Raw genomic sequence first — 20249 nt, 5'->3', positions numbered from 1 at the left:
TGCCAATAGCCGGTCTTGAGGTCCATCGACGAAAAGTACCTCGCGTTGTAGAGTCGATCAAGGGTGTCGTCTATCCGTGGGAGAGGGTAGACGTCCTTCTTCGTGATTTTGTTCAGGCGGCGATAATCGACGCAGAAGCGTAGGGTTCAGTCTTTCTTCTTCACTAACACCACGGGTGACGCCCATGGACTCTTCGACGGCTGGATGATGTCGTCGCGTAGCATTTCGTCGACTTGTTTCTTTATGGATTCGCGTTCTCGCGTTGAAACTCTGTACGGGCTCTGCCGGAGTGGCCTGGCATTTTCCTCTGTTATGATGCGATGTTTTGCGACTGGGGTCTGGCGGATTCTTGACGATGACGAAAAGCAGTCCCTGTATTTCAAGAGCAGGGTTTTGAGCTGTTCTTGTTTATGCTTCGGAAGGCTAGGATTAACGTCGAAAACTGGTTGAGAAGCTTGGTTCGTCGGTGTTGGCTCGGAAGAATCGGCGATGGCGAAAGCCATCGACGTAGCTGTGATTTCTTCGATGTAGGCGACTGTCGTGCCTTTGTTTACGTGCTTATACTCGTTGCTAAAATTTGTGAGCATCACTGTTGCTTTGCCTCCCCGCAACTCTGCTATTCCTCTTGCGACGCAAATCTCGCGGTTAATCAACTGGTGCTGGTCGCCTTCAATGACGCCTTCCAGGTCTGCTACTTTCTGAGAGCCGACGGAAATGATGACGCTGGAGCGAGGGGGAATGGTGACTTGGTCTTCCAGCACATTCAAGGCTTGCTTCCCTGGCGGCGTGTACCGCGGTAATGCTTTTTCTGTAGATAGTGTTATCGACTTCGATCTGAGGTCGATCACTGCACCATGAAGGCCTAAGAAGTCCATACCAAGGATGACATCTCGGGAGCAATGCTGAAGGACTACAAAGCTTGCGGGATAAATCCGGTTGTTGATGGAGACCCTCTCTGTGCAGATTCCTGCCGGCGTTACTAGGTGACCTCCCGCTGTGCGGATTTCGGGGCCTTCCCAGGCGGTCTTGACTTTCTTCAGCTTCGTCGCGAACGGTCCACTGATGACGGAATAGTCGGCTCCAGTATCGACGAGAGCGGTGACGTTGTGGCCGTCGATGAGAACGTCGAGGTCACTCGTTCGCCTACCATTTCGATTTGGTCGCGGCGTCGGATCACGGCTACGTCGGTTTGTCCCGCTGCTTCGTCGTTGTGTCGTCAGGTCTTCTTCGGGCCGTGAAGTTTCGACGTCAGGGCTTCGTTCGGCTTGCGGCGTGTTCTTTAGATGTCGTTGCGGCGTTGTCGTCGGCGGCGGAGGATCTTCCGTATTTCATCGTACAGCAACCGCACCTCCATCGGTTGCTGCCCTTAGTTTTCCGGATACGGGCTAGGTGACCGGCCCCGTGTTGGGCCAGTGTATGGTCGGCGTTGGGGAGAGACGTAGCGGCCTGGCGACGGCGAACGGGAAGGTTGTCGGGGCGTCCATTGCGTTCCCGCGAGGTAGTCGGCGATGTCACGTGGTCTTTCCCCTCGCTGTGGACGCGGCGCGTCGATGGCGAATCCACGCAGTCCCATCTGTCGGTACTGGCAGCGGCGGTAAGTGTGGCCAGCTTCTCCGCAATGGTAACAGAGTGGGCGGTGGTCGGGGGCGCGCCAAACGTCGGTCTTCCTCGGCGTGTATCGTTGGCCGGCTGGCGGGCGGTGTGACGTCGGTGGCGGCGGCGGTGGTGCCTGGCGGCGGAACTGTTGAGGCGGCGCGGCGTCTTGACTTGGGCGAGGAGGGGGGACGTTGCGTCGGGCTGCAGCAGCATAGGTCACTGCTTGCAGCTGCGGCTGCGCTGACTCGGGGGTGCCCAGAGACTGCTGGATTTCCTCTCGGACGATGTCAGCGATCGACGCAACTTCAGGCTGTGGTGAGGGTAAGAGCTTGCGTAGTTCTTCCCGCACGATCGCTCGGATCGTTTCGCGCAGGTCGTCGGAGCCGACAGCATGAACAACTGGGTTGTCTTGAATCGATCGGCGATTATACTGCCGGTTGCGCATTTCCAACGTCTTCTCAATCGTCGTCGCCTCTGAGACGAACTCTTGGACTGTTGACGGTGGGTTCCGCATTAGCCCAGCGAAGAGCTCTTGCTTTACCCCTCGCATGAGCAAGCGGACTTTCTTGTCCTCGGGCATGGCTGGGTCGGCGTGTCGGAACAGTCTGCTCATCTCTTCCGCGTACAGCACCACGTTCTCGTTTGGAAGCTGCACACGGGTTTCCAGCAGAGCTTCGGCCCTCTCCTTGCGGACGACACTCGTGAATGTGGCAAGGAATCTTGTGCGAAAAATGTCCCACGTCGTGAGGCTTCGCTCTTGGTTCTCAAACCAAGTTCGGGCAGAGTCCTCCAAGGCGAAGTAGACGTGTCTTAACTTGTCTTCATCGGTCCATTCGTTAAAAATGGCGACGCGGTCGTACTTCTCCAGCCAACTTTCCGGGTCTTCAGCAGATGATCCGTGGAAGGTCGGTGGTTCCTTTGGGCGCTTTAGCAGCACGGGTGCAAGCGGCATGGTTGCTGTCATTGTCGCTGTTGTGTTGGTCATGGTCGGGGTCTTCCTGGTCTTGTCGGGTAAAGGCTGGTATTCTGGAGGTAGTCCTTGTGTCCTGCGGCTTTCTCGCTGTTCAGGGTAGGCGTCGATGTCTTCGTGGCGGCCCGGACTGGGTTCACGGCCTGACGGGGGCGACCGGAACATGAGCGAAGCAGCACCTCCACCAGATGTCACGTGGTCGTGACGTCGATGAAGACAGCAGTCGGCGTTTGCAGGATGAAACTGTTTATTTGGCCGAACTTGTGGCCGGAAAATGAGAACTAGAATTACAGCAATACACGCTGTACAAATATAGCGGCGAACAGGGCGTCGTCCGTCGATCAACTGACAAGCGGTCAATCGCGTCGGCTTTTATACAGGCGGTATCGAACTTTCCAGCAATATCGCTGGTGGCGGCGTTATCTCTAGACAAAGCTGGAACGTTCGCGTGCGGGGCGCAATCTTAACAGAACGATCTACTATAGACGTGAAGCTTCTCGAACAATGCTTCGCGGACAGCGTCGAGCGTTGATAACCGTCCCTGCCGGTCAAACCCGAATACATCAAAACAAGACAAGAAGTGGGCGTGGCAATATGATTTGTCTCGTACTCGAATTCTGCACCCCTGTTCATTTCTCAGTAAACGGAACTCCTGTTCAACGGAACACATTTACCTTGTGCCTTCAGGTGCCGTTTGACAGTCTACCGTGTGTGTGCTGCTTATGCCTGGTCTGGATTAGAGATGCTAAAGCTGAAAAATTATCTTGTTTCCGTTGCTAGATTAACGCTTCCACAATACCAAAAGTGCTACTCTTGCCATTCAAAGACATTTGGTTGACCAGAAAATGTACAAAAAAAATTAGATGACAATATTGCCCCCATCTTTCTGCACCAACTTGCTGTAACGTCACAGGTTTTGACGGTGTCTGCTATGTCCTGTGTAATTTGTTATCTGTAAAAATAAATTACATTGTGTTCTAAGGAAGTCGGAGCATCGGCATATTTTCTGGAGCTAATGTGGCCAAAATAAGAAAAAAAAAACACGTCTGGCCTGCACACGACAAGCAGCACAGTCGGGGCACGTTCACACCGAGCGCGGAGCACTCAAGCGGGCAAGCGGATTTTCGAAGTGGAGAGGCAGCGAGCGCGCGCGGCTGTTCAGACCGACCGCGTTGCTTTTTGCCCGCTCCACCGCGAGGGCGGAGCAATCTCGATGAATCCACGGTGCACGTGCCGCCACCTTGCGGCACTACGCGATACTGCCGATACCGGCCGATACTGTGTGCGAGCGCTTTTCTGTTGTTGTGGTACATTGTCAACACTGTCGCGCTGCCGTCCACTACACGCTGGAGCAAAATGATGAGCTCAGGTGAAGAAGACGAGTTGGTTGCCATTGTACTTGCCACTTCTCTAGCTGCTATTCAAGAGAAGCGGAAGGCGCAGAGGAAGACACCCCGCCAACGACGGCGGTGGGTTCGGCTAGCCTTACTAGAGTGCGATAAAATGGGTCATGCAAATGCTTTGTTGACCCATCTTCGTTCGCGCGATTTGGAGTACTACAGAGAGTGAATCCAAAAAAACGGCAGGAAGTGGAAGACGGAAGCTGGGATGAAAATATCCGTAAACAGGGGGTGGGTGCTCGAGCCAAAGTTTCGACAAGTGGACTTGTCTTCTTCAGGGCTGGAACTTCTTCAAGGCTGGTAGTTCCAGCCTTGAAGAAGACAAGTCCACTTGTCAAAACGTTGGCTCGAGCACCTACCCCCTGTTTACAGAGAGTGAGTGACGCAAACGCGTCCATTGATCAAGCAGTGTAAACATACGGTGCCGACCTGACAGCTGAGTGCTATGTACTTGCTGTGTACTTACCAGTCACGCCCAAGTGTCTTGCGCAATCTTTTTCCAGATCTCCTCCTTGCACTCGGCTTCCTTGTATCGTGGGTTGGTCTTGTCGTAGAGCACAGGGTGCTGCTTGATGGTATCCAGCAGCAGCTCGACGGAGAACGCCACAACCGGTTCGCTCATGATAGGAGCCATTTGCACGGACTTGTCTCCATCGTCTAGGGCCCTGATTGGCTATGGCCAAAGCGGCCAACTTTTCCGCGCTGAAAAAATTGGTCCGGGCGCGATCCCGAGAAGTGGCTGCGGATTTTCCGCTTTTGCAGATAATCCGCGTCCGCTTTCCGGATCCGCGCTCGGTGTGGACGTGCCTTCACAGCGTAAGCTGGACCAGTCTTCATAGAGCCCATTGTAAACTCTCTCAAGGCAACTACTGTAAGTACAGTTGTGAGGTACCCACTATGCCATAAATCATCATTTTGCGAAGTAGCGGTGTATCCACTACTTGTCTCTAAGGCAATATGCACACCTATGTAGCTGTGCACTTTGTTGTTGCTGTGGCTGATGATGATTATGGCTGAGCCCTTTATAACAGGTGGGAAGTTTTCAACCGCCCACACTCATTACATAATTCACACAATGTGACACCTGATGCGGTTCTATTCTTCTGCTACGCAATATTGAATTTGCTAGCATGATTCCTCGACATACTGTAGAATCTCGGTCACACGAATCTTAAGGGGGAGTGAAAATATTCGTATCACCCAAAATTTCGTATCATCAAAAAACTTGTGAAATCCATTTTCAAACCACGATGTACGCACAAAACATTTCTGTAGAAAGAACTTGCGTGTCTTTCTGGGGCACGCACGAACAGACCAATAAGGGACGGCGCAGCTGGCTGCCGCGGACGCACACGTCAGGGCTTCGCTTGAGGCCAACTGAAAACTAAGTGCCCAAGTCCACTCCTCCATGTCATAAGCAAACTACAGAAACGCCGAAACTCTTAGTGCCTTTTTACGACTTTGTCTTCAATGTACCGCTGCACTAGCTGCATACCTTCGGAGCTGCGTAGTCGCTATCGATGATCGTGCCGATAGCGACTGCGGTTTTGTGTGCTGCAGTTGTGGCAAATGGTAGTTCTGTTTTCATTGTTACATTATTGCGCACCACTTTGAGGACGAAGACTGAACCACACGAACACGCGTGGTTCAGTCTTCGTCCTCAAAGTGGTGCGCAATAACGTAACAATGAATGATACCAACTGGCCCAAGCAAGTACCCTTATAAGTTCTGTTTTCAATCCATGTGCGCTGGCCACGCACATGCTTTAAAAATTACATTGCTGCTTTCTATGATGGCATCTGCCGTGGTTGCGGAAAGCAGCATCGCTTTGATTCAATGAGCGTTGGATGCGCGTGCACTTTCAGGGTTCCTTAAGTTTCATCGTCGCCATACATGATTGCAGTTCCATCCACAGCGCTTGTGGCAAACGATAACCACAGTTCTGACTGTGTGGGCACTGGCCGCGTTTGCATACTATGAAGCTTCCGGAGCACGCTGCTCTCTGCCGTCGTTCGATGGTTTCGGCACCATAGTTTGTATCACCCGTTGCAATGCAGTAAAGTGTTAGGAACATCCGAATTTTGGCCCATTGGACACGTTAGAATTTGGCTGGGAAATTTTACGAATCATACTGAAATTGTATCACTGAGATTCTACTATACATGACACCTGTGTAGGTTTTTTTTTTTTTCCAAAACACTTTCAAGTGCTGGCGTGGCTCTGTGGTAGAACACCTGACTGCCACACAGAATGCCTGGGTTTGATTCTGGCTGGAAACCCTGATTTTCATTTTTTGCATCGATTGTGATTTTTCGCTCACAGACCACCAAAATCGGCGGTTGCAGTGAGTGAGCTCATAACAGCTTACACTGCAAAATGAGACAGAGATCTGTGCCATCCTAGTGTTATTCAGGTGCGGGGGTTTTGACATGCAATTCAAAAATGAGACCTTTACCTTCATTTTTCTTTTATTCCAGTAGAGCTCATAATGGTGAAATCAACATCAATAGTGTTATCATAGGTTAATTCACCAGTCGAAACAACTGATTTATTGTCTCACTTTGGTGACTCTTTAAACGGACCCTCCAACACTATTCTAGTCCCCGTTTTTTAGTTGCGGGTTGTGCAGTCTGAAGGATGCAGCAAATTAATGCCGCAAGAACGGTAGCGATAGGGGCACAGTCCAAGGTTATTCGAAGTGTGCCCTGAGAAGTAACGTTTGTAAGAATCAAAAAGCGTGTTGCATAAAAATTTGTTGAACAGGCACGGTCTGTGTTTCATTATTCCATAAATGGGAAAGCAATGCACAGGTTGGCTGAAGCTTTCTTATGCAAATCTTCAACTCTCACTACAAAATAAAAAAAGAGTTCATAGTGATTGAGCCTGCCAGCTCTGAACGTGCTCTCTGCTATAATGCATGTCTTGAATTGACTCGGATAAAGTTTGGTTTGACTATTACAGGGTGCTGTTTAGTTTTCTGTTTGAATGCAGCCTACCCCTGCGAAAGTGAGTAATTGAGGGACGCCCACCAATTCACGTACCTCCTCAACACGCTACGCTCTCCTTACTTGTTTGCAGCCGCTGGAGACGTGGCTGAGTTTCATCCAACCCTGGAGATACGCCTCCCCACAAATCAGGCACGGCGACCGGCACAAGTCACCCAGCCAGGGCGTCGAAGCCCACTGGTCAGTAGTCACGAGTTGGAAAAAATGTATTCTTTCTTATACAAGGGGCCTTCTGCAAGGCATACATAGAAAAAATTGTGCACAAACTCGCCCTGACATAGGCTTGGCATAGTACACAAACATTGTTTCTTTTTAATTCTTGTTTGTTTTTATCAGAGTGTCGGAATGAAAACCGAAAACGAAAAACTCAAAAAACGATATTTTTGACCGGAACGAAAACGTAACCGAAACTTTACTTATTATTTCGTTCCGGACTGAAACCAAAATTTTTTCAATCGTTTTTCGGTTCACGAGAAAATTTTGCAATCCGGAACAACTGAGCTCATGCAATGTGAGCATATCTCAGGGTATAGTATTAGCGCATACCTCAGACAGGAAATTGTGCGAAAATGAAAACAGTGGCACCCAGATATGTTTATACAGTAGAACCCCGCTGTTACGTTCCTCACTGCTGCGTTTTCCCGGCTGTTACATCGTTTTCCGCCGGTCCCGGCATAGCTCCCATAGGATACAATGTATTGGGAACCCCGCTGTTACGTCGTAACTGTCGGACCGTTCCCGTATGATACGTCGCGAAGTGCGCCCGGAGCCGACCGAGTGACTACCAAAGAGAGCGGCCATGGCGCATTTTCACGCAGCTTGGCCTCGTTTGACCGTAATATTAGCCGCATGAGAGGCGCAAGCAACAGAATCTTTCAATTGATGCAAACAAAAGCATGGCCTTCGAGATTCAAATTGCAAAGATGGCGTCTATGACGTCACTGCTCGCGAAAGCAAGGCCTTCGAGATCGGCATTTACTATTGACAAAAGCATAGCCTTTGAGATTTGTATTGCACAAACATGGCGTGTATGACGTAATTGCATGCGAAAGCAAGGCCTTCGAGATTGGCATTCACTTCTGCCATCGCGTTAGCGTATACTCATCATCATCGTTATTTGTCGGAGAGCGGGAGGAGTTCGAGCTGGTTGGAGCTCGCACGGTCGTGCGTGCGGTTCGCGGTCGGACTCGCCGCGCCGGTCGTGATTGCGTGTGCTTAGTTCTTTCATGCCTACAGCTGTTGGTGTTAAAAAAATCACATACGTTGATTACATTTCTGTGGATGAGGCCGTCCTAAGCTCCGCGTTTCTATTCATTGACTAGATCGCGGCTGAGCGCGCCAATTTTCGTGCTGCTCGTAAGAATTGAAATAAAATTCTGTACCACTAAATATTTTGCCGTTTTTCCTGTTTTTCGGCTCTTACGTTTCCCGTCTCTTACGTTTATTTCCTACGGTCCCTTCAAAAACGTATCAGCGGGGTTCTACTGTATTAACGCAAGTGGGCTTTAGCGTGCCTGTCAAGCAGGCCAAAGTGTTGAGGGCATTGTCGGCACTGAAGTTTGTTACAGCGAAAGCTGTTATGAGATCACAACAGCCGATTTTGGCGTCGTAGTCGTCCGCCGCCGCCGGTGTACGTGACCGCTATCGAGTGATATAAAAAAAAATTAAATGAGAAACAAATTTCTAGGATCGGATGGGATTTTAATACGCGCCCTCTGCGTGGCAGTCGGGTCTTACACCACAGTGCCACGCTGGCGCTTGTAACTCCTTCGCAAAAATACTCTATACGGGCGTCATGCCGGGCAAGGATTCGCGTTAACATATGTAATATAGCGTGGCGGAAGAGTAAAATAACAACCAGTCATCACACAATGCTAATAGCGCAAAGAGGTTGTAATTTAATGCTTCCCACCAGTGTTGCGGAGTTGCCGCACCAGAATTGGAATGACTCCGGAATCATTCCACATTTTCACGACCCCGAAATGGAATGGGGACAACGCTCGGAGGAATAGAATGGGAATGGAATTACGTCTTTTTCCGAAAATAGAGCACGTTTTCGTCTACGTGCTGTTTTTCAAACTTCAAAAGTTAGTATGTCAGAGCCTCGCAAATTAACAATAAAGCAGTATTTTTAAAATGGCTTGGCTGATTATAAGCACGGTACATTTATAAGCAACGCACCTACTACAAACCGAGGCATAAGTTAGTGTACAAACAAATGCATTATCCCAGCAGATACTGACGGGCGAAACAAATTACCCCTGCGCGTTGGTTCCTATTGATACCCCCAGACAAAAGTGGCGAATACTCTATGCACAGCCTGATCTTTATCTCACGAGCAGTTTAGTACTTGACACATGTAAATAACCTTTGCGACAAGGAAGACATTGCATACCTGCACACAGGTGAACACAGGAAGTTCTCCTCCCCCCATCCATGCTTGCGAGGAGCGCTTGACAAGCGTGAATGCTGACGAGCAGTGCGGCCCAGTGTTCCGTATTCGATGCAAAGGCACTTTTGTCTGCATAAAAATACGCTATGTCGTCATTTTAGCATTAACAAATTTAAGCTTAATATTGAAACACCACCATTCGTCCAAACATGTTGACCATGCAAATACTATAGGTAGCGGGAGAACTGCCCCTATGGGAATTAGTAGGGTGGTTGTACAGTAAAAGCTCGTTAATTCGACACCCGTTAATTCGGAAATTCGGATAATTCGGACGGCTCTATTGGTCCCGGCCAAAGTGCATGTTAATCTATGGGACCAAACCTTCGTTAATTCGTCAGAATTGGGCTCCGCACCGCTTAATTCGGACAAATTCTGACGGCTGCCGCTACACAAATGTGTGGTAAAGCAGCGCTGGCACAACTGGGGTGAAACCGAAACTTGAGTGACATCGCCATCGTCATCAACTAGTGGGGGCGATCGCGGTGTCACCGAACGTCGGCGTCTTCTTTCTTCGCTCCACTGCGCCTCCGACGCCATTTTTCCTTGTGTTGTGTCGGCACCATCTGTTCTTGCAGAGTTCTTGTTTTTTCCCGTTGTGACCGTGTTTACATGTGAGGCCCGAGCATGCGGCAGTAGCCGACGGTGGCATCGACAAGGTGTCAGCCGAGTCCACCGACGGTGACTGCCCGACCTTCGATGCTGTCCTTCCCACAGATATGACCCTTCAGGACTACATCGCGATTGATGATTGTGTCGCCACGACTGGTCTCCTGCCCGATCAAGAAATTATTAATGATGTCGCGACCTCATCGCACCTCACGGGAAGTCTCGGAGGCGCTTTTGATATTAGAGGGCGTTTGCCTGAGCACTTCCGGCAGTTTGCGTGCTGTTGGCCATTTGGAAAAGTTAAGAAAAATTGTAATGTAAGCCGGAATCTGCGTGAAAACGCAGGCGACCATTACAAAATACTTCAGCAAATAAAGGTATGCTTCTCCAACTTGATTTTAATGTTGTTTTTCCTGTTCATTCGTTAATTCGGCATTCGGTTAATTCGGGCATTTTTTCCGGTCCCGTGAAATCCGAATTAACGAGCTTTTACTGTACTGCACGAGATATCAAATGTTACCAAGCTACTATTCCTCGACCTTGGTAACGTGTTTTGCATACTTTTGCAGTTATTAATGCATCTGATGACATCAGCTTTATGGGGCATTCATTCTTAACTCGATAAAACTATCAAGATGCCTTTCCTACGTTGAGGAATTACAGGAATTGTATCGAACTGCCAGGCCATTCCTGGAGCGCTAATGGGCTAAGTTTTTTCATTCCGAGGAATTGAAAGGAATGGAATGCGGCAAGTTCTAATTCCCCGGAATGGAATTTGTATGGAATGGAGGCGCCCATTCTGCAACACTCCTTCCCACCCACTGCAAAGTGCTCAGCCATAATTCTTCATCATCATCAGCCACAGCACAAAGTGCAGATAATGCCTTACAGATGTGTAGCGGGTACCGCGATTCTCCGAAGAATGACGAAAATGGCATAGTGGGAACTTCGCTACTTCAGAAAAATTGCGATGATTTATGACGTAGTGGGTACCTTGCATGTGTACTTGTATTAGTTGCCCCTAGAGACAACAATGGGCTCTACAAAGTCCGCTCTTCCAGCTTGTGCTGTGACTGTGCTGCGTGTTCCACGCAGGCCTGGCGATCTTTTTATCAGAACAGCGGTCTCGCACATCTGAGAGTACACTCAATGACATGCTGCTGAGCCCACTAAAAAAATTCGTATTTGTTTTGTGAGAAAATAAATACTATGACTTTGAAATGAATACTGGTTTGTGCTAGTTGGTAGGAATACGTGGTACAGTTACTTCCACTCCTCTTAAGAACGTGTTTTACCCTTGTCCCACTTTCTTAAGAGGGCAAGTAACTACATCACAAATCCAATGTTTTTTTTATGATTGCCTTACCTTCAATTTTTTTCATACAAAAGAAAAAAGAACCGTTACGAACCGTTACGGAACATTTTTTTTTCGTTCCGAAACAGAAACGGAACAGAACTTTTTGCAGTGGAACGAAAAACTGAAACGAAAAACATTTCGTTCCGACACCCTGGTTTTTATTGGCTAATTTTTATGTTATATATATATTTCATTTCATAGTGTTTTATTGATTCGTTTTTTTTTTTTTCAAACTTATTTTTCTTTTCAAACCAGTTTTAGCTGCGAACATCACTGTCTCCGAGATGGGCCTTTGTTTCCTGTGACAGGTAGATTTGCCAGGGAGCTCACCATATAATGCTTATGCATTTAAGAAAAAAAATGATCAATAGGGCATCAGTTAATTGAATAGATGCATCGATGAGTTAGTGCATTTCTTGTTTGTCAACCAATGGGTGAAGCCCTCCGGAACATAAGGCTTTAATTGCTCCTCCCTGAGACTTGCCCACTTGGCACAGTGGTTCAGTGTATCTGGCATACTGCTGCAGAGATGGCTTCCTTGCCGTGGCATTCAGAGTTGGACATCTACCAGTGACAGTAAACATAAAAGGGAAAGACTAGGTAAACATTTAAAAAAAAAATCTATATGTAAATGTGGAATAGAAGGCCCTCATATAATAATACTGCAAATATGATCTCTATAAGTACAAAAGTTATTTACATACATACAAAAATATAAGCTCTAATGCCTATTACTGCGCAAAGCAGTTTCTCGACACGGTGAAACAGAGGTTGGCTGCAGATGTTACGTACAAAGCATTTTTTTTTTTTGTGCTTAACTTTCCTTTCTTCTAGCATAGTTTGCAGTTCTGGGATTTTTCACTTTTTTGTCTTTGGTGCTGGGCACCTTGAGGTGCCTGTCAAAAACCCATAATTTCTATCCCCATTTGACCACTTTTGCCGAATACCAGACTGACCTTTAGGTTTCATCATTCTCTCATCCACGGAAAGGTTCCGACGCGGTTGAAAAAAATAGTGTGGATGAATTGTTCATGTATTGCAGTAGAGAAGACACGCGGTGAATCTTCCCATGCGTTCCGATGGTCATCTTCTCTAGATCAGAGACACTCAGTTAGGCAAGAAACGCCGTGAACCTTTTACGTAGCATCACTGACGATGGAAGAAGGCCTTGAAATATGTGTCATTGACTCCAATAGCAATGCAGGCGCAGAACTTGGATGATTCCCATGTACACCAGAAGTCCGACGAACTTGCACATCTCCTTCTCAGTAACCCCTCTCAAGGATCAATCCCTCTCACTGTACATTGGCTTTTCGAAAATATGCATCCCCGCATACTTATTTGTGTGGTTGCATATCTCTCAGATGACCTTGGCAGTAAGAAATGGCGCTTAAGAAACCGCCGCTTGGCACTCCACTCCGAAGTGCTAGGCCAAGGTCTACTCCGAGCCGTCTTTGCGGAGACAACTCCACTCTATGCAGCCAGCACCAAGCTTGTCCTGCCCGAATGACGTTGACGCCCTGCAGATAAGAGCTGTGACCTTTAGAACATGCTGGATATGTTTACGTCGACATGTGGCAGTGATAAAAATGACCTGAAGAGAAAGCGAGACTTACCGGCAGACACCTGCTGATGTTTGCGGCGATTTGATGCATTCGCTGTTCCCAGGAGAATTGGCGAGTGATGTCAACACCATAGCCGAAACCACAAGCGTGCCTCCCCAACTGTGAAGGAGCTTTAAAAATTTCCCCGCGACAGAGAAAAGAAACTCAAAAGAGAAATTGATAAAATACTTCCTCTTTTACCGTTTGGATGGCGTGAGCTGTCCAAAAGCGCTCGAAGAGCACCAAAATTTGAATTTGTATTCATCGATAACGTACTATCGATGGGAATAGGAGCGGTCACGAAAGTGTTAATGAGGTTTTATTGTTATCCAAAGACACCACTGCAGTATCATTCATATACCCTCTGTTTTCCTCTTTCAAACTTAAACGCTGCCAATGAATGGTTCGATGATCGAGTGGCGGGTTTATGAGTGGACAAAGAGTATAATGCTTTTTTTTTTCTTTTTTTGTGACGCAGGCAGCCATTTGTGCAGGAGCACCTGCTCTTCTACACAGAGCTGCTGGGAGTGTTTTTGCCACGCTTCTTTCGCATGGACCTGGCAAGCCGCTACTGTGCATTCACGCTGTATCGGGTTACCAAGGTGCGATGCAGTCTCTTCTGCTGCTTGTTGCAGGCATATATGCCTCCCCCACATACTTTTCATTACCAGCCTTACTTATTGTGGCAACTTAGTGGCCGTAACCTTGTGATGCTAAGCACACAAGAGGCCATGGCTTTGATTACTGGCTACTGCGGCCACATTTCGATGTTGGTAAAATGCAAAAACGCCAGTGTGCTCAAGGTTTTGGTGCATGTTAAACACTAGAGTGAAACAATAAATCAATAGACCGATGAAATATTTTTTGAAAACTCTGCTGACCTTAAATTCGCTGTCATAGGTTTATTCTTAGAAGAGAAAAAAAAAGGGGCCAAGGTTCTGCTTCTAAATTTTGTGTTAGTATTTCTGCACATCAAGGGCAGTGTGATGTTGTGAATTTGAAAGTACTCTTTCTTATATTATAGCCACTCTGGCTCCACAAAATTTCCTGCAACTTGGTACGTTAAGTCTCTGGCCCCTTCTGTCAGCAATGTTAATTTTTTTAAGGGGTGATGTGGCAGTGGTAAAGGTAAATATGGTCAAAATGTTCTATATTTCTTTTTTCTTTTTTTTTTTGCGATCTTCAGGCCATCTTTTATGTTGTGGTGAAATATTAGAAGAAAAAAGCAGTAGATGGTGAGAAAAAAGCACTTTACAGGTGGGCTGTCATCAAAAACTGAGAAAATAGGACTTAAGAAAATGCAAATCTTGCAGCTTCCCTTTGGCACAGTGATGCCGTCCTGGCATCATTGTAAAGAGGAGAAATCGGAGTTCAAGACGGCCACAAACCCGCATTTCTCCAATGAAAAATAAAACCGACTCCTTTCCGAGTTCCTTTTTTTTAGCTTTGAGCTCCATTTTCTCAGCTTTGGTTTTTTTGGGGAGTTGCTGTCGGTCATCCCTGTGCTATTTCACAAGTAAAGACAAGACCATTTTGTTTTTTGCACTTAGATCCTGAAACATTGGCGAATGCTGCAAAGTTTTTCATATTTGTCTGCACTTCATACAGATTGCATCACACATATTTTTATTATTGGCTTTTTGCAAAAGTTGTTAGTAGGCATGTGCGAATAGTAAATTTTAGGTTCAAAGCAAATAGTGATTTGATCAAATAATTTTGAATCGAATTCAGATAGTATAGGTCACATATTATAAATAAAAATGAGCACATTTGTCATGACCCAACTAACCTGCACAATATTCTTTTTTTAATTTAAACAAGGCATGTGCAAATGTCATTCTTTTTGGTTCAAAGGGAAGTGGAAGCAACTTTAAATAGTAGCAGGATTTGACTTTCAGTAGAATGCAAGTGATAACCTGTAAAATATGTTACGTTTTAAAACTTACTATACTTAGAGCATATAAGCCAGTATAAGGAGCTTTTAAACTTAAAAAATGATGTGTCATTGTGAGGGTAGTATGTTCATTTAACCTTGAAGTGAGCTTCGCGGCAGTGTGGATTTCCCCTGGATAGCTGTATTCACGGTATAGCACCCCTCCAGTGCAGTGAAACCGCCTTTACAGGGGTTACATGCGGTTTATATATGTCTAGTGGTTCATTTGGAGTACTTCGAAATTTAGAATAATTTAAATTCGTTTCGAAGCGAATTTGAATACTGTAATATTCGTTCGAATATTCGCACAAGCCTAGATTTTAGTTTTGATATCAGCATAACAAATCACATATGCGTGCCAAATTTGATCACTTTATCCCCATAAATAACAGAAATAGTCTTCATTGCCACATGAAGTATGTAAGCCCTAGTAAACACGTCAATCTATATCACAACCAGTTGGTGCGGGAACATCGAGGTGGCAGCGCCACCTGTATGTTATCCTTGTACACTCTCTCTTTTACCAAGCATCTTGTTACGGCAAGAGTTGCATTCTTAGTATTGTGAAAGGGTCATTTATTTCTTAATATGCAAAAAATTGTTCTTCTCTTTCTTGCCCCCTATTTGTATGTGGTTAAAATTGTTCTGGACTTCCCAAACGAGCAACATTGCAACGGTTCCCTTGATTGTTTTTCCTGGATAACTGATGTGCTGTTAAGCTATGTGACACACTGTGTGTGCTAATTTGCATTGTGATCGCAATACCATAATGATAGCAACAGTGGGACTCCTGCAGAAGCAATGAGCTCCATCTGTTCAAGCCCATACCTGGTGAATGGAAAATGTGCCATCAGCAAGGACATTCTATTTAGGGTATACAGTAGAATCTCCGTGATACGAACCCAGCTGATACGAATTCGTAAAATTCCCCGGCCGAATTCTGTTGTGTCCACTGGGCCGGAATTCGGCTGTTCCAAACACTTTTGTGTCGCAACAGGCGATATGAATTTGGGTACCAAAACCGTCAAGCGATGGCCAGCGCACACACAATCAAAACTGCTGTTTTCGTTTGCCACAACCTGCTGTGGACGAAGTTGTGGTCGCTATCGGCGCGATCATGCAAGGCGACAACGAAACTCCGAAGGTACAGTACTCACAGATTCAAACGCGACATCAAAATTTTTAGTATAATGACTTGTGCGCGCAATTGCTCGAGATAACAACGTGATGTCGCGACTAATTAGGCCTCTAAAGATAATGTTGGCGCTAATCTACGCGTTAGAGTCGAAATCACGCCGATATCACCCACACTGAAGACGGTAGAAACTAAAACATGGGCATTACTTAGCCCTAAATTGTCCTATTTCAATCTGTGAGTACTGTACATGCGCATCCAATGCTCTCCGAGTCAAAGCAATGCTGCTTTCCACAACTGCTGTAGACGAAGCTGTGTTAGACGCGATCATAGATAACAACGACGTAGCGTTGAAGTCAAGTGCGTGGACAGTACACACAGATTGAAAACGGAACTACCGTTTGCAGCAGCCGCTGCACACGAAACCGCGGTCGCTATCGACGCACTCGTCAGTAGCAACTACACAGCTCCGAAGGTATGCGCCTAATGCAAGCGTAGATTAAAGACGATAAAGCCGTCAAAAAGCATGAAGCGTTTTGGCATTCCTGTCATTCGCTTGGGACTATGGTGGGGTGGGCTTCGGCATTTAGTTTTCAGTTGGCCTCAAGTGAACATTCGACGCGCACATTCGTGGCAGCCACCGTTCCTTAGTGGTTCGTTCATGTGTGTCCCAGAAAGACATATGCAAGTTATTTAGACAGAAATACAGTAACCTCTCATTATAACGAAGTCGGCGGGACTGCGAAAAAATTTCTTATAAGCAGTATTTCTATATAAGCGACCACTCGAGAAAAGCTAAAGCAGCCGAGCTTTAATTGCACTACAACTGGGAGGAAGTCGAAACACAATGTATTCATTGAAGCAAAACTTTTTTCAGATGCAAGAAAAGCACTCTGAATAACACAATCACATGGCCAATCACACAGCGCACCCTATGGAATGCTATGGCGCAAGTCAGCCCGTGGTCTTTTGGCCACTTTTCGGCAGCCAAGATAATGTGGTTTTCTGGTGTCTCAAAGCACCAGGAAAAACTTTATTTTCGTGTGGATTCTATCACAGGAGACACCAGTCATGTGATTACGACTGAGATCAACAGTTCAGGCGCGCTGCACCATGGAATTTCACCACTCCTGTTCGCTCCGCAGTACAGCTGACAACCGATTTTCTGGACCTGTCAGGGACCACAAAATAGTGTGAAAAATCGAACAGTCCAAAAGATGTTAAGACATGAAAATGAATTTTATTTGTATTAGAGCAGCCTAAAAAGTCTACAACAATGCCCTGCTTCATGCTACAGTTGGGGACGGGCAGATTTGGTTGTACTTGGGCTACAGTAATGTTGTCAGCGTAAAGTTGTCAGGCGATTGCTGCCGCCGACCGTTCTGTACGGTACAGTGGGTGGCTCCGTGGCACCAAGCAAACAAAATTTTATGCCAGTCACAAAAAGACGCATGCGGTGTCTTGTCTGGTTGGTGGGATTTAATGACGTGGTCTGGGGTTCTTTAACCTGCACTGACATCGCACAGTACGCGAGCCTACAGCAGTTCACCTTTGTTTAAATGCAACCGGGATCGAACTCTAGTCTTTCAGGTCAGTAGCCGAGCACCTTAACCACTGAGAAGTGGCAACGGCAGATAACATGTGACAAGCACGGCAGCTTGACACACGACCAACATGACCGCATGCAGAATGACAATTGGAAAAATAAATGCAGAAAAAAAACCCTACTGATGTATTAATGATGGTGATAAGGCTGACTGAAAAAGAAAAGTTCAGTCCTCTAGAGCATGGTTTCTCATAATGGGTTCCACAGGCCCCTCCTTGGGGTTCTGTGAGCCACTGATAAATTTTCCCTGGTTCCGCACTCGCCAAGTCACATAGATGGTCAACCCAAGGTGCGATCAATCTAAGGAACCTCCATTCCTAGGCACTTAATGGAGCTTAGCATGGAGCTTAATGGAGGAGGTTCCTTGGCACTTAATTGGAGCTTAGCAGCGTTCCCTGGGACCAACATGATTGAGAACCCCTGCTCTAGAGCATTTTGCCAGCCAAGCAAGAGCAGGCATGGCCTCCGAAACTGGAAAATTGTGTGCACTCCCAATCTTGGAGGCAACAGATCTGGCCACTGGAAGCCAAACTTGACCAAGCCAGCGGGAAAGCTTTCAAAATCAAGCGGTGTGGCTCAAAACGAGTGATTTAGCCTGAAAAATCGAACTTTAGAGCATAAATACATTAAAAAAATCAGTCGCGAAAATGTATTAGCTCTATAATAACCTTGACGGTGCACTTATGGAGTCCAAAAGGTCCATAGAGTCTGAAAAATCCGTTGGCGACTGTAAATAGCTGGGAGCACTGGTACCTGTTACTTGTTACCTTTTACTAGGCGGTCATCGGTCGTGGGTTTGGTACTTTTGTGGCCTGTTCTGTGCCTGCATGAGACAGCATTAATTTGACACTGCATGCACAAAAGGGTCGCCGCCCCTCGGCGATGCCTTCACTTGCCCCTTCGTTCTAAGTGGGTAAAGCTCTTCGTGCTCGTCGAGCAATGCGGCTTAATATGCATGCGTTTGGGTCAGGATCGGAAGAAATTTCTAATAAAGCGATATTTCGAGTGAAGCGATTTCATTATAACGAGGCATTACTGTAAATGTCTTTGCATATATCGTGGTTTGAAAACGGATTTTGCTAGTTTTCTGGTGATATGAACTTCTGGGTGATATGAATATTTTCGCTCCCTTTGAAATCCGTGTCATCGAGATTCGACTGTATTATGCCAGCTTCGGACACACACATTGCACATGCAGCTTTTTATGCAGAAAGGAAGAACAACCAACACTCGTAAAATGCCAGCAGCTGTTAAAAGCTGTTCATATCTTGATCACATGTCCTCACATACTGTGCAAACACAAAAATGTTTAGTGAATCATACAAATAACACATGCCTTTCTTCCCTACTCTACTTCTAGGAGATGGTCACCTTATTTCTTATAGTACCATCATAACTTAAATCTGTTTCGAGTCATCTGTTTCGAGTCTTTGCGTTACAGCAATTCATGGACATTTATAGTCACCTTCAAATTAATTGAATAATTAGGTCCTTGTTGCTAAGGTAAATTATTGTACATCCAAAGCGTCTGCTTTTGTCTTCTCTCATCTTAATTGGCTAGAGCCGGAGCCAAAATCCACAGCTGAATATTTGACGTGCGAACATTCACAGTTGCCGATGTCATGTTGCTGTGGCGATCAGCCGCAGAAGAGCAGTCACCACTTCCTGTGGTTCTGTCATAAACACTGCTTGCGGATGCGCTGTCAGTGCCGCTTAAAAATTACGCTTACACATCCTGCGCACGAAATCCGGGTTAAGTGAGGTATTAACCTACTTATACGGTAGACTCTCGTTAAACGGAACCTGAAGGGACCAGGAAAATGTGTTCCATTTACCAAGAGATGAACAGGGGTGCACAATTCAAGCATGAAACCAATTGTGTTTTAGAGTCTGTTGTTCCATTTAAGCAGCACTTTTGTTTAAGAGATTTTTCGTTTAGTGAGAGTCTGCTGTATCTTGCACAAAAGTTCACAAATGAGCCTTACTTACAGCATCTGCAGTGCTTTTTCGTTTGCTACAGTTGACATGAAAGTCAACTTCACAGTGTACCAACGGGGGTCATCATCTCTTTGCAAGCTCTGTGTCTATGCGAGTGAGTTTGAAGAATGTCATGAGAGCATTTCTTTGTTGCTTTTAGGACAGCTTGCGCTATTGTTGTTACTTTCGAATTTGGTAGCTGAAAAAGCCAGAACCGTTCTTTCAGGAAACCTCTTAATGCTAGTCATTCAGCACATACTGTATACACTCGACTAAGGGCCGCGCTCATGTAATAGCTGCTCCCCCCAACTTGGCAGTTCAAATCTTGAAAAAAAAAAAAATCTCGCCAGCAAATGGCAGCGTCGTCGCGTCTTGCGTACGGCACATTTCGCGGGAGCCGCCAGATTGCTGGCAATAGGTCACCAGGATTTGCAATCCCATGGATGGCATGGACGGCACTGAGGACGATTGGATACATGAATGTGCGGATGACCCGAGCAGCGGCAACGAGCCGAGCCCGAGCAGAGATACGGATGAAGACATCTAGCGAGTATGTCCGCAGCTAGACGCCAGATATCCCACCGTTAGGTATATATGGCACGATTAAA

General features: G+C 46.5%; 1 protein-coding gene across 2 annotated transcripts in view; it reads left to right on the top strand.

The window, feature by feature from the left end:
* The window catches only part of LOC119390536 (sphingomyelin phosphodiesterase 4), a 76690-nt gene that overhangs the window by 34577 nt on the left and 21864 nt on the right, over positions 1–20249 (top strand). For both annotated transcript variants that reach the window (XM_037658146.2, XM_037658145.2), the window contains exons 10-11: positions 7045–7151; positions 13469–13592. In XM_037658146.2, coding sequence (XP_037514074.1) covers positions 7045–7151; positions 13469–13592 — 231 coding nt within the window. The remainder of the gene's footprint in view (positions 1–7044; positions 7152–13468; positions 13593–20249) is intronic.

This window comes from Rhipicephalus sanguineus, chromosome 4 (assembly GCF_013339695.2).
Source record: "Rhipicephalus sanguineus isolate Rsan-2018 chromosome 4, BIME_Rsan_1.4, whole genome shotgun sequence".
Taxonomy (NCBI): Eukaryota; Metazoa; Arthropoda; class Arachnida; order Ixodida; family Ixodidae; genus Rhipicephalus; species Rhipicephalus sanguineus.
This window is presented reverse-complemented; position numbering and strand designations above follow the sequence as displayed.